Source organism: Ischnura elegans, chromosome 3, assembly GCF_921293095.1.
Source record: "Ischnura elegans chromosome 3, ioIscEleg1.1, whole genome shotgun sequence".
In the NCBI taxonomy this organism is placed as follows: Eukaryota; Metazoa; Arthropoda; class Insecta; order Odonata; family Coenagrionidae; genus Ischnura; species Ischnura elegans.
Genome location: NC_060248.1, coordinates 37,451,159 through 37,466,743, shown reverse-complemented (window position 1 = coordinate 37,466,743; position 15,585 = coordinate 37,451,159). Strand labels below are relative to the sequence as shown.

Genomic DNA, 15,585 nt, shown 5'->3' with positions numbered 1-15,585 from the left:
GGCTAGTGCGAGAAAAATTGCAGCCGAAGCTACGGAGACGAACGGTTTGAAGGTGTTGGTGGTGTGGGTGGGAGAGAGAGAGAGAGAGAGAGATGAGGAAGTGGCGATGATAGAAAAGTAGTAGTAGTGGCGGAGAAAGAGAGAGGAGTTGTGAATGGCGTGTGGAGCGCTCTCAAAGTTACGAAGTTGCTCGGAAAAGTGGGAGCAGGGCGAGTGGGAGGGAGGGTTTTACGTGCAGTGGGCGAGCAAATGGCAAGAGAGGACCACCATCCCCCTGCGCCTCCAAGAGAGAGGGGGGGAGAGAGAGAGAGAGAGAGAGAGAGCAAAGGGAAGGCCTTCCATAAAAAGGGACTCGCACACATACAAGGGGGTGAGAAATCCCAGGGCGCGCCGGACTAGAATACTTACCGACCGAGCGACCACTCGAACATTCCATCCGGTCGGGCGACAGGTACTTGAAAGTTAAAAACCACACCGCACATTTCGCTCATTTTCCATCGCCGTTCGATTCTGCGATTCCCTTTTTCAAGTTCCTCGATGCTCCCTCCCTCTCTCCTTGGATCGCCAGAAGAAGCTTTTTTTAATTCAAACTCAATAATCACTGAATTGGATTGAAGAAAATGTGTATTGTAATGTATTGATCGCACTAGTTTTGTTGAAACAATGTATGATGGTAGCCCCAAAACATGTTCACACGGGGTGCCTGTATATTCTACTCCTTTCGTAAAAGGTATACCGAAATTACGTGTGAATGAAAGACAGTTATGTTTATATTATTATTATTGTTACTATTATTAGCCTTACACAAGTAAGGAATATGTCTTGAGTTATAGAATTCCAAGGCACGTGATTACCTCCTGCCTCCGAAGGTGTTAAGTTTTGGCTAATTACTGGCACGCCAAATCGCAAGAAGCTATGTCCCGAAGAAAAAGAACAAAATATCGAACCTTGAGGTAAAAACGAACGAATCTGAGGGTACCTCTCCTGCAAGACCAATTTTCAGTAGCTGTAATCAACAGAAAACAAAAAATCTCCATTTTAGATCGATGATGAATTCTCAACACTTTTATACCTATATTTTTGCGCAATCTTCATCACTCATAACCGATAGCTGTCACAAATTTGATAGTGAGTTTCTATCATTCTACCAGTCGAGCATCTTATCCAGTCTGGCGTAAGGTACTTGAAAGTAATGAACCAAACGCGCATTTTAATTATTTCCCATTTCTGTTAGATTTTACCGCACCTTTTCTTCAATTTTATTTCTCCCCGCTCCACATACGTAAAGCTTTTAACTATCACTGGCGTTATTATTTTTACGCTATTATTTTAGCAACACGTAGGAACATTTTTCAGCTAAATAAATTCCCAGTTGGTGGTTCCAGTTATGCTATGTTTTAGCCACGTATCAGTAGGCCATATTTCCAGAATCTTTTTCCCGAAAAAGGACATGTTAGCAAACCTCGGGGCAAAAGCAAAAAAGGTTGAGCATATCCTCCAAGACCAAAGTTCAGATATTTTAAGGAGCGCCATCACTGTTTCCCATTCTTGATTAGTTTTCTACATTATTTGATTCTGCTATATCCATTGTTCACAATTAATAGCTACCAATAAAATTTAGCAATCTATGGGAAATGTATTAGGTAAAATATACTGTTAGACTAAATTTTATAAATACAATGTTAATTGAACGACGTACCTAAATGTTGTCGAGTATGAATTATTATTACTGTGCGTGTAATGCCTGCTTCAGGCATTGTACCAACATTAAAATATAACAGAAAAAAGTCATGCCAAAATAAAATATCTAGTACTACACTGAAATGTTTAACATCGAAAAACTAATTCCATGCTTTGAAGGAATAGTACGAAACCAGTTTGGGGTTATTAAGTACCGCTGGCTTAATCACTTGATTTGCCCTTCTCTGATGAATATCCTGGGCACAAAACCTGAGAAAAGTATTTTTAACTATTTCTATGGAAATGCGGAGGCAATGTCCAAGCATTTTTGGGGGTAACAAATTAAAATTACGAATTATTCAAGAATATCCAAAGTAATGTCCCTACTGACAATCACGCCATGTGAGTACTTGAGTGAGAATAATCATTTTCCCTTTAATGCAAATGCTAAATCATATATAATCATCTTCAAACTTCCAAAAGATAGTGTGACCGAATTAGCACAAAAAATACTCTTTACGAGGAAAAATGAAACTATTCAGCGGGACAGTGCGCTCCTTGACGTACCCTTAAAAAGTAAAATAATGTAAATCCCGCCAAAAGCTCTTCCCTTTCCGAGCCCTAATCCAAGTCAAGACTTATTTTTCTATTCATCATCCGTGGAAATAGCTATATTTTGGGGGATTTCCGTCCTTAAGAGAGAAATTTTTATTTTCACCCGCCCAACCCTTTCTCTAAATTTTTCTGAGGGCGACGGGCGCTTGCTTGACGAGTCCGCCATTAGGCTGCATGCACGTGCAAGTCACGTCTCTCTTATAGGTGCCCCCAAGCCCGTGCCTTGCATCCGCGATATTTTTTCGCAAAATAAATATTCATCGCCAGGGATACGCTTGATGACTACCGGAGAGGAATTAGAAACATCTTGGAGTTTCAAACTCCCGGCGAGAACTTCGAAGGTTTTTTTTTGTATGAATTCCCTGAATGAGTTTGAAAAGTCGGAATTTTTGAAATTTTAATTTCAAACGAGCGTTAATCTAAATAAGCCACAAAAACTGTCATCTGCAGACCGATTCTCATCAATGCATTCAGATATTTACAAACATTTTAATTTCAAATCACATACGATTGTAGGGACCACTGCCTACCCATTATATTAATTTGTGTACTTCAGTCTCTTTGTACACCAGCCGAAGAAGTTTCTTAAGATACATGCTCTATCAGCTTTTAAGGTAAGAGAGAGAGAGAGAGAGAGAGAGAGAATAGTTAGTTGTGGAAATTGCTATCACCCCATAATTAAAAACATATACATCGGTAACACTGTTTTGCCAATACGTATGTTCTGATTTAGTTAAACTAAATTTTAGCCAAAAACAAATACCAGTTACGCTCTTCAACAAAGCCATAGCCATTTAAATAATCAGATTAGACATTCATAAAACAAACAATCCTATACTATCATCGGCTATTGGTATGAATGATTTGACACAAGCTCATATGCAAAAGATGTAGAAAATCAAGGCTATCAAGATGGTTCCAGTAGTTTTTATATGGTCTGAAATAAAAGAAATTTTGTTTTAAATCACCTGTTCATAATTCTGAGAAAGGTAATCTGAAAGTTTCATGGTACCATTACCAAATATTTACCATTTATCAAGATAATCTCTGAATATTGACTAAGAAGAGTGCATAAATTAAAAGTGTAATCAAGACCAAGTGACACGGGGAAAAATATTTTTCACGAAGCTACTCATGAGTAATCAATTAACAGGGTAACTTTATTCAAAATATGGAAATAAAACGAAATTATATGATAAGTAGTCTCAGCTATAATTTGGTGGAATTGGATCATAAAATATTTCAGAATCGATTTTAAAATTATTTTCTTTTCGAAGAAAGTACCAATCCACTTTACTAGAACTTCACTAAACCACGAAATTTTTCTTTACCATTTGTAACCCAAAGTAAATGTTACCACAAAGTAGTTGTAACCACATGTAACCCGTGTAGAAAGCCAAAGCTTGAGGTCCAAATCCCAGAGTGAAGCATTGAAGAAGATGTGGCAGTTCACTGGGAAAAAGAGGGAGAACCTACGGGAAATGACCAGAAACCGAATGATGGATCTATTGACGGAATGAAACAAATTGTGAGTGGGGTTTACGGAAGAGTAAATAGTTCAGCAAGCCAAGAGGTGGCATTCTTGGGGACGTTAAAGTTGTTCAAAGGAAAAAGTTTTAAGGTGGGACAGTTAACTCGATGGATTAAAACAGATAGTCAAACCGAGAAAGAACGTATTCTGGGGAAAATGTCTGCTCAGGCCAAGATTCTGCCATCCAAATCCTGAAATCAAAATCTATTTTAATATAGAATAGCAATGTTTAAACATGATCGATAGACTCACTTGAATGTTAAATATGTAGCGATTTTGAATTCCCTTCTGCTCTTAGACAATTATAAACAATGAACTAAATAACTGCCAAATATTATATAATGTGAATTCCGAGAGCAAGAAACCACATATTTATAAGAAAAGGCCAAAGAAACCTGGATTAAGATGTATTTATGCTAGATTTCACCATAAAACGTAATAAAAGTCACTTGCAATCCTAAAAATGACCAGAATATATTACCGTTATTATAGTACATGATAAATCCGCATCATAAATCATCAATCCTAGGATTGATTTGAGACAATTCTCTACTCAACTCTCCCAGCAGCTAATATTTTCATTTGGACTCATGTCTCTTCATATAAAATACTAGATGTATTGTAATATGTAAAGCATTCGAGGCCAGAGTTCATCTAATTTTAACCTTTAACCAGTGACGTGCAATTCTTGTTACATTACCAATGACGTGCGGTCTGGGAGACCGCAATAAATCAAAAATTCATAAAATATTGCTACGCCATTTTTATTGTTTTGTTTAATTTTTCTTTTAATGCTTAACTATTTTAAAACTTATATTAAAATTTTTACACTCCCAATACGAACCAATTTGTCATAAAAAATTGTTATTTGAAGCAGGATCAAAAAACTGATGTCAAAAACACTTGAGTTACAATTATTATATTTATGTATCAATATTTCATCAGATTCAAAAAAGGCCTTAAATGTTAAAGTTGGTAGGCTAAGTAGTAAGTAGCCATGAAATTTATCCCGCTTATTCCTTTTCTTGATGCATTCTTAGTAAGAGACGTGCGGTCTCACAGACCGCTAATCGAGTTAAATTGCAAATTTACAGGAATTAATAAGAGGAACGTTAAATTTTAAGATTGGGATGTCCTTGTTATGAAAAAATATGAAGCTAACGAGAATTATAGATATTTTGAAATCTTAATTTTGAAAATATTCATAGTTTTAGAAACGCAGCGGTCTCTCAGACCGCACGCCACCGGTTAAAGGTAAAATTCATGTACCTATGTATCTATATTATACAATGAGGAAAAAAGTAGATAAGCAACATAATTGGAAAGGGGGGATTTCCATTAAATAATGATCGAGACCTTTCAATGGTTACGATGATAACGTTTCTGCTTTTTTTTACTAATACGTGTATAATTTATGCTGGAAAAAATTGAGAGGATACATGAATGGCTTTTAACTTACTGATGGAATAATTTACGATAAAGGGAAGAGAATTTAAGGAGGATTTAAAAATTGGATTCGCCCACAAAGGATTCAAATTCAGATAGTCTTTACCACAAAGTAGTGATTTAAATGCAAATGTTGGAAAATGCATGCGTACTTGAACGAAAAATGCCGTAAGCAAGCAAATTGATTCTTACCGCAACGGAAATAAAATTTATAACGAAACTGCGATAACCGCGGAAGGAAAAACGATAAGTTTTATGGAGGGGTAAAAAGACAAAGGAAATGATTTAATTATTTCCAAAACTTATTCTTCGGGAAAGAACACACTGAATACATGAAATTCCCCAAAAGTCAGGGCCATGAGACGTACCGTGAGGCAATTGACCGAAACAAAGCCGGAAATTCAATGGGCTCACTTTTTCTCAAAGAGAATTCGGTTTGATCCAGGTCGGCTGGTCGGTGTAGAGAATGCAGTTTCATCAAAATAGCTACGAGTAGGCCACTTAGAGGTGCATTGTGAAGAGGACCAATAAAAATACCAGGAAGAAAACGTAGCCGATTCCGGTGTGGTGTTTTCCAAAAAATAAAGAGGAGACGCGCACGTGCGATGGAGGGATACAAACTGGCCGAGGAGAAAAAGCCTCAATGTTTCTCGAGAAGAATGTGTTTGGGATTCAAAGGCAGAGGTCTTTTCTTCCTACAGACGCCAGTAAACGGCGAGGAACAAAGAGAGATATCAAGTACACATTGAATTCTTCAGCACGTCTCTTGATAAACAGATATATATCGAGGGAAAAACGAGCAGCAATGAATGACAATGCAGAACATCATCCAACTCGATGGACAGAAGAAGGGATCAGATAAATTGCAAAGAATCTACAAAATGTAGGGTTAAACACAGTTACCATTCGATACACAGACGAAAAATAATCAAGATAGGCAAACTCATCCAGAATTTCATCGTATTCTTTCTGTTAAAAACATTGATGCTCTCTGAGCTGGATTTTAGAAACATCAATAAGTATATTGAGAAACAAGACGTTGGAGTAAAATCTACCTTCGTCGGCATAAACGTCAAAAAATGTCTCACAATTCCTAATCGCCATATTTAACCAATCCACCAATCAACAAAAAAAAATTACACCCAAAACAATTCAAATTAGATTAAATTTCTTTGGATTCTTATAATCCAATTATAATAAAAAAACGAAGTAAAATATCTCCAAAACTGAAATTAGAAGAAATATTCTGAAGAAGTAAGTCAATAAATAAATCCTCAAAATTCATCAAAAGCAAAATGTTTTTCAAATGAAAAATGAACAAAACGCCCCCTCAACGTTTCAGAACATATGAAATAAAAATTTAAATACAATAAAAAAATAAAAAATTAAAGCTGAATACACGAGAAATAATCTGAGGAAGAGAGTCACTACATCACTCGTTCTTCGAACACACAGTGACCGCATTTCTGGCATAGACCGGTCGCATATCGTCTTCTTGACGAAATTGAATTACTCCTTCAATAATTACGTCATGATCATTAAATTATACGGATTAACTTTTTGTTTCCTGCATCTCGAGTATAAAAACGAAGTAATAGAAGAAATAAAAAAATTACAAAACACGCTTTATCCAAAAACAGTACTAAATCCACTGAAAGGTTATAAATAAGCTTTGATTCTAGAATCGAGTGCAGTGATTAAGGAGTGGCAGACAATAATTATCTTAACCTTGTCAGAACTCACGCTTTATTCGGTGAGGCATGAAAAGCTTATTTTTTAATGCTAGCGCATTTTAAATTGTTTGTGGAAAAGGCGTTATTTTTAAAAATCTTTGATTATTTTATTTTCCACTTTGAACTTGAAGCAGAGTGAAAAAAATTCAAATTTCTGATTATTGAAGCTTGTGCTGAAATAAAAAGCAAGAAAGTGTGAAAATTTCAAGCCGATCCGACAATGGAAAGTAGAAAATCAATTTCAATATATCATCATCATCATCATTTTGGGGCATCATCATCGATGAAACACAAACAAACGATGCAAGTTAAGAAAAAGCGTTTAAAATATTGAGCTGATTACGAATACCACAAGTTGGCCTCTAAATGCGTTGTCGCCCATCGCGCTTTTAAATGGGTTTACGAAAGTCGCCACTCGTGTCGCTGACGGACAAATTGATCCGAGTTTCACGGGGAAATAAGGATATAATTAGGGGTATTAACCAAAATTTATGCACATAATGATGTTATATGTCACATTCATTACTTTCAGTATTATTCCTCTCAATTATGAAAATTTTACTAAAAATGTTGGAGAAATGTGGATCGCATTGCACCCATCACCCCTTCGCTGACCTTTTTGAAAGCTGATTAAAATGCGATCGAAATGGCAACAGAAATCAGCCTCATATGTGATGAATTTGGACCTCCTACATGCACTCTTCTTGGGATGTTTTTGATGAGATTTTGAGATGAAGACAAACGTAGACAATTGCCGTATTTATTCAATTTGAAAATGTCATGATGTGGACGTAAAGCTTTAAACAAGTAGGGAAACAAGTCTGGGAAACAAGACCCGCCTACCTGGAGTGATTCATTCTCTTGAGGAAGGGAAGAAAGGAAATCATAGCGCACTTGTACGGCAGTGTACTAATCTAATATAGCCGCGTAATCTCTCACGAATCGGTTGACGTATTTGCATCTGCAGTGCCCCTAATCGACTCCCTTACCACGGCAACCCACTTTCCCGGAGCCAACGTCCGCGACAGCAGCCACGCAAATGAATGCAACGCCGCCGCGGACACTACAAAGGCTTCTGCCATCGCACTCCACCGTGCATTTCCTCCCCAGAGCAGACCACGCGGGCCATCCCTCCGTCCGGACAAGGAAGAAGAAAATGTTTTATTCGCTCCGTAGCGAGAGAGGGATGACACATTTAAGTCCAGCGGACTTCCTCTGAAGTCAAAATACCGTGCAACATCGAGGTTGTGGACTTGGGGAAGGGACCGGTGCAGTCCAGTGGGTGGTAAAACCGCGTTCAATTTGCAGTGCACCCCTTCATTTCGGATTCGCCAAACAAAATCCAGGACATCCCGACGGCATTATAGCAACTAGAATATCATATTATCTGAAAATTTCTTCTTCTGAAAAACTCCTGCCACGATTTTTGAATGATGGCGTTAATCTGATTTCTTCCCAAATACTCACTTTAAATCTAGCATGTTTTTACCCTAATGTTTTAACCAACTTCCAAGATTTATTTTCTTCAAACCTTACATTTCCTTATTAATGACTTGCCTTCAAAGTTATGACTTCACAATTGATCACCTTCTCAAAAGTATATGGATTATAGGTTATACAATATACTGATATCAATAAATTTACTGAAGATCTAACGCTACCGATAAGTCTGCAAGGTGTTTTTTCTTTTTTTGATCATATCTATCTTGTACATTATGTTGTTCAATCTAACTAAAGGCTTTTTCACTAATAGTTTATGATTTTTGTTCATTTTCATCCATTTATCTCTCATCCTGTGTTTCCGAATCTTCCTTCGTTTTCCTTATAGAGGCAAATTCATTCTGACCTCCGTCGAAACAAATGCATTATATGCCTTTTTCCCAAATATGAACGTACCTGGCCATTGTTTTAATGTGATTCATTACCAAAGGTCAACTAGCACTTATGGTGGGAGTTAGTTCGCAGTTCCTATAGTCCGTTGAAAGTTCTCATGAAAAATGCTCATAAAATCCGACGCATTTTCTGGCTCGGTAGAGTAAGTAAATCCATCCGAATGATGAGACATAATTTGTATTACCATCTTGCTTTCATAGTCGACCCAGATACTTTCAGGGAATACTGGATCTGGAGGCCTAAAGTCGACGGATTGTTTTTGGGGGACACTCGTCCGTCTGCTGGTTTGACTTTTCTAGTTTTTGGAGTATCACAACGTTTCAAGTTAATGTAATTCATGACAATAATTTTCTACTGGAACATACTCAGATTCATATGCGTTTACCGGAATTTCAGAAATAAAATAACTCATTTTAAAATGAGGATAAATTTAAGGCACACAAGTAGCTAGAAGCAATATCGTTATATTAACGTCATTCCAATTAGATATTTACCCCCTTATTACATTTTACTCTCGACAATGTACTGAAAAGTGATGCAGATTTGAGTCAGATCAGTGGAAAATGCGTATGTACTGGCAAAAATTTTAGTACGATCATTTAGGCACGAGCCAAACAATTCCGATCTGAAAGAACATGAGTCCTAAGCGATCTACATTATATGAATATATTATTATATATTATATTATAGTGGCGGTGGGGTAAAGTCCTCGCCTGCCAATCCGTAGGTCGCGGGTTCGAATCCCGCCTGGGTAGGTGGTAACCATCAAGGGCATGGATGTTTGTGATAGTCTATTGTTAATGTTGCAACCCACGCTGTAAAGGCCATTCTGCGCTGTTTGCGGGGAAGTGAGAAATTAATAAAATAAATAAATGAATACAAATATGCTTCGACGAATAAAAGGTTCTTCTGATTTAACTAATAACGATTACTCCAGACTATCAAATCCAAAATATCACAGGGCCGCGAAAAAAAATCAATTAGTTTAGAGCACTGTTAATTTCGATTTCAAATAGGTTGACCTCCCCATCTTTTTCTATCTCATCATTGCTTGCAATTTTTGAATGTGGTGATATGTTACATACAAAATCCACAATCGCGGAAATAACGCCGCATGTATGTACTAAATTTCCATTTTCTAAAAGCCAGGACCATTTTTATTCGTGAAAATCAAAGAGTCCTACCAATGGCTAATTTATTATTCCTCATTCCACTGAAACATCTCTTTCCGACAAGTTACTTTACGACTCAAACACTACAACTAAGTCAGGGTGATAAATTTTAAAATATGGAAATTGCATAAAACAATTAAGTTTAAATTGTAACTAGGGAGAGGAATGAAAACATAGAGGACGGTCTAAATATGTATTTACTTAGAATAGCCCTTTGCGCTATATTTGTGACTGATGATCTGGAAATTTGAAGGAAGGAGACGTATAATCATTTAGTTCTGCAAGACATTTGGAGTAAATACAAATTTTTCTAAGGGCAAATAAAGCTTGTGAGTTGCTCTAAAGTTGGAGTGAAATAATATTTTAACACGAAAAATTAATGATGCATTCAGATTAATCCTGATACATTCATTGAAACGAAAAAGAAAATGTATGATGCAGCGTATGTGATATCCTAACATACTTATGCATAATCAAGCATTTATTATAATTAAATAAGTGAGGAAGTTTCAAAAATAATTTTCTGCTATTTTATTCTTTCCTCGCGCTAATGTTATCATTTTAGCCATTAATTTCCTACGTTTACTGTTTCTTCGACTCGCGAAATGTCTCAACGTTAATTAACACTGGACGTGATAAAATGTTAGATGAATTAAGGTAATATATCACGCCGGCGCAAGATGGATAATTAGGGTTTTTCGCGCGAATACAGCTCACCCGCGATTTTTCTTATGGCAAACGATGAAAATTTCCTTTGAAATTTGTTCGTTTATTGCGTGCTCTTCGACGAAACCCCAGTCAGTGCATAAAATTTACGCCTCAGAAGGAGCCTTCTTTAATTAGAGATAGCCATGACTTGAATATGTTTTTTTTAAAGAATCAATTAAAGTGGTTGTCTTTCCCACATGTTCCTTGCTAATTAATTTTCTTTGACGCTCCACGGCTGCTACTCCTTGTGAATCATCCTGGAAAAGGCGAGAGGAGAAGCCGATCTCCTGCAGCCGGGAAATTTGATCGTCGCGCTGGAATCATAGAGGAGCCATTTCACTCCTTGGTGCGATTATCTCTGTGAAATGAATGTGAAAAGGGATGATCAAAAAGGTAAATGAATTCCAAGAAAGAGTAATGAGAGGTTGAATCGTCTAGATGACGTGAATGACGGAAGTACCAAATTTCATTAAAGATTTCTTCTTTTATTTTCATAGGTAGTTGAATACTTTCGGCCTCACATTGTAAAAATTCATTTGTGGTCTTAAAAAAGTCGTGCAGGATTTTGACACAATTTTCTGTATCAGAATAGCGGTTCTACTCTACAGCGCATATCATTGGCACACAGTACATATCCTGTATTTTTTCATGCGGGTTGTTCAAGGTGAAATAAATTAATCGAAAAGGGAAAGAATTGGGATAAAAATCTTGGATGCCTTTTCGGTTTTCCCACCGAGTGATTGTAGAGAATACTACCTACCTACTACTAAGTTTCGGGAGTTGAGTCGGCTCCCAAATTCAGATCTAATGTCCGGCCAATTTTATTGCATGTTTATATTTACATAATGAGTTTATTTTAAATATATATACACAGTTACAACCCAACTCTAAGGAAAGGTTCCTATTTAAGGCTGCCTACAATAGTAAACCCAACACACTACCCACTTAGATCACATCACCATCTTCCTTGGCTCCACACGTCATGTTAGGGCCCTCTCTTCCTAAACAATCTGACTGCATTCGTCCCTGACTTCCACTACTCAGGTCGTCCTGTAGCCACAGTTCCAAAAAAAAACAACAAAAGTTATACTTTTTCTTTCCTGTGTTTTTGACGGTTACAATAATTCATCGTTGACGAGATACATGATGCGTGACAAATTTTAGGTAAATACCGAAACATGCGTAAAAATGAAGTCATAATATTTAAAATTAGCCATTAATTAGCTCTGGATTCATCATTAAAATAACTAAGTTTTAGCCTAGACAAATGGTAATTTCACTCAGCTAGCGGAATTTCATTTATTATAACAATAACTTTTACAATCCACTATGGTAAAAGAAAAAAATGCACAATCTAGATTTCGATGCTGGAGAATCATCATCATATTTCAAATATTTGTGTAATTTGAAATATAGCACCAGCTAATGATTCTCCAGCATTGATATCCGGATTGTGAAAATTTTTTCTTTGACCACAATAAATTATAATAGTTACAGTTATAATAAATAATAATTGGCTTTAGTCCAAAAAAATTTAATGCAACCAGCAACCCGGGTCCTATTCATTTTTATTCAAGTGCCATTCATCCATTGATGGCATAAGGTGTAGGCGCTGTACTAAATTTTTATGGCCTAAAACTAAGTTATTTCAAGTACGAATAGCTAATGAGAGACATTAATTTTGCAGTAAATTAGAAAATACTCATCAAACAACTCATGAAGAATAGTAGGCAATAGTTCAACCCTACCTTTTCCACGTTCATCACGTGCGAGTTGCCATCCGAGTCCGGAGTAAGGGCTTCTGCAGACGCGCTGGACACCTCCCCGCCGCCTCCGCTCCCAGACTCTCCGGCCCCCGCCGTGCACCGCCCACCAGCCCCCGAGCTGTTGCAGTTGGCGTGCGGACTGTGATGGTTCTGCCCCCGCACCGAAGAGGTGGAGGAGGTCGAGATGGGCGCCCCAACGGCCGCCGCCCCCGGGACAACGGCCGCCGCCGCCGCGGCCGTCGACACCTCGAACACGCCCCCGGGGGCAGCGCCTCCCCAACCGCCCCTCCGCCTCCGGAGGCGCAAGAGGGAGGTGGCGTGGAAGGCGGAGCCGTAGCAGTACATGAGCACCATGGTGGTGGGGAAGTAGAGGAGGCAGGATGCGAGGATGCGGAGTGCGGCCCGCGAGAAGAAGGGGTCGCAGGCGAGCAGGCCGGTGCCGTTGAAGTAGTATCCCCGGATGGCCGCCGGGTTGGGCGAGCCGTCCTTGGAGGAGGAGTTGGCGCCGCTCCCGCCGCGCGGCAGCACCATCGCCGCGAACAACGTCAGGGAGGTGACCCAGGTGATGCTCATCACGGCCACGCAGCCCTGCTCGCGAAGGAGGGAGAGAGAGGAAAATTGTCTGGTAGAGATGAGGGAGGTCAAGTTGCCCGCTTGAATTTAAATGATCAAATAGGAAGCAATGCGATGTTATGTGAAGAATTAGACCAACAACGGTAACTAAGCCTCAATTAGGTCTGACAAAAAACAAGGCGTGTTTACACAGCGTGCATTATTTCCATTTGACATTTCCGGGAGCCGCTGCGAAACTCGTTCCGTTTTTCCCATTGTCTCTGTTGATGCGGCCTACAACGGACACGAAAACTAGGGAAACCAAGCGTCTAATGCATAGTTTCGCGACAATGATAAGAGGCAAGAAGTTTTATCCTTGAATATTCAGTGGTAGCCACAACCTCATCAGAAATAGTAATTCATTAGAAGAACAATTCATTTGTTACGAGTAATTGTGAGAGTAATAAATTCATTTCAAGGTTTTTTTAATATGATTATATGATTTGAGTGATGAAATTCATTCTTTGAATAAAAAAAGGCCCACCTAACAGTAGCTGAATAAAGGAGCAGAAAGCGAAAACGACCGCCCTTCCAGAAGTCCTGCCATTAGACACACACCCTTAACTACCACCAATTGGTTCTTTCGAAGAGTAAACGAGCTGAACAAATACATAAATACCTACTTCTAAAACCGTTAAGCGGTTTAAGTTAGCTCAGGAGGGACTCATACTTAATTGTATGCCGCGATCTTCAGCTCGGTTGGCGTGGAGTTAACCCACTATTAGTTTTTGAAAAATTTGAAATTCAGGTCTCTTCGTTTGCCTGCTAAATGAATCTAGAAACTGGAAAGCTTTTGTCAAGGAATCTGACGAGGGCTACAATGTTCGTGCCGTTCGACTCGTAGGTTCAGCTTAGTTTCAGATGGAAACTGTACAAATGCTGACTCTGACACGGGAGGAAAAAATTTATCGTCACAAATTGAAGTTTTTGAGTTGTTTTTTGTCTACTTAGTTTTGGGAGGTATACTAAGGTGGCATGGAGACATCTCTTCAACAATCTTTAAGGTTTTGTGTTTCATACAAGAGAAATTCTATGAAAATAAGATCGAAAATGGTATATTTTGAGAATTCTGAGCGAGATCCTTTGCAGAAATTTTTTTCATAGCCGTAAAACACGTCAATGGCTTAGAAGTTACATTCATTTAATTAAAATTCCAGTTTACTGCATGGGTAATTTTAGTTTATTTTTATGATAGCTATTTTTCGCATGAACGTTTTAACGAATTTAGCATCCACACTTAACTTCACTTTCCACAATTAAATTAGAGACTTTTTTAATCAACATAATACTGTATTACAATTCCCTCGCTTCCGCAAACATTTGTAAATAAAATCATTGTTGGTGTAGGTGCTCCCAGGAAAAATGGCAATTCCGCATTTGATGTTCTAAGTGCTTTCGATGAATTCAGATTTTTATGTACATATTCCCCGAGAATAAGTTGACACTCATATTTCAGATGAAAAGGATAAAGAGCAGCCACTAACGAACATCCATGACACATACAAACTACAGAAGTAAAATAATAATGACCCATATTGTAACCCCACCGTGCGGGGCACATTCGGGGAGGGGGAGATTGGAGGGCAAAAAGGGGGGGGGGCGGAGGTGTAGCGGGGATATTCCGTGCACCTGGGGCGAGGGAATGGGATTTTGGGAAAGGGTAGGAGGGGAAGTTTAGGGGTGATGAGACCTGAGACAGGAGCGTTCGGATAAAGAAAGCCGTTCGACTGCGTAGTTCGCTCAACATAAATTTAATGAGTTTAAATATGATCATTTACAAATACAAGCAAATCAATGGCAAAAGTAACAATTAACTTCTTCTCCTTGAATTCAATGAAATACAACGCATAATTCACTATGCTGCACAACAGAAAAATTTCAGTCCTTAACCTAAACCCAAAAAAAAATCACACTACACGTTTTCACATTCATAACCCATACAAAAACCACAAGAAAAGGGGGCAAATAAAAAAAAAACAAGAAACGGGGGGGGGATGGAAATATGAAACAACGAAATAGATATTGCACTGAAATTCACACGGTAATGGGGGGAAGTACTGTCCTCTTCTCTATTTGTGCGGGGGGGGGGGGGAAATTTTACAAACGTTTTTAATGAATTCTCTTCTTGACTTGGTGAAGTGGGAATTTTCTTCTGTTCCTTGAGGGGGGGGGGGATTTGGGGGGGGGGGGGAAAATGGGATTTCGTGGCTTTTCTCTTACAGTTTGTCGAATTTTCGGGGCTCTCGATCTGCTGATCGTGGCGATTCGGTTCCGCGGCGTAGGCTGCTCTGCGTCAACTCCGGCAGGTTCACGAGTGGGAGATGGCCTCTCTGCGACAGTTGGGAGATCCTTTCATCGGCACCACGAGTCTACCTTGCAACTCCGACTCGCGTTGGGCACCCTCTCTCTCTCTCTCTCTCGGGATCTCT

At 38.6% G+C, this 15,585-nt stretch overlaps 1 protein-coding gene across 1 annotated transcript in view; it reads right to left on the bottom strand.

Annotated features, from left to right (window-relative positions):
• LOC124155169 (5-hydroxytryptamine receptor 1) overlaps nucleotides 1–15,585 on the bottom strand; it is a 461,543-nt gene that overhangs the window by 188,295 nt on the left and 257,663 nt on the right. The window contains exon 5 of the mRNA XM_046528884.1: nucleotides 12,527–13,132. Coding sequence (XP_046384840.1) covers nucleotides 12,527–13,132 — 606 coding nt within the window. The remainder of the gene's footprint in view (nucleotides 1–12,526; nucleotides 13,133–15,585) is intronic.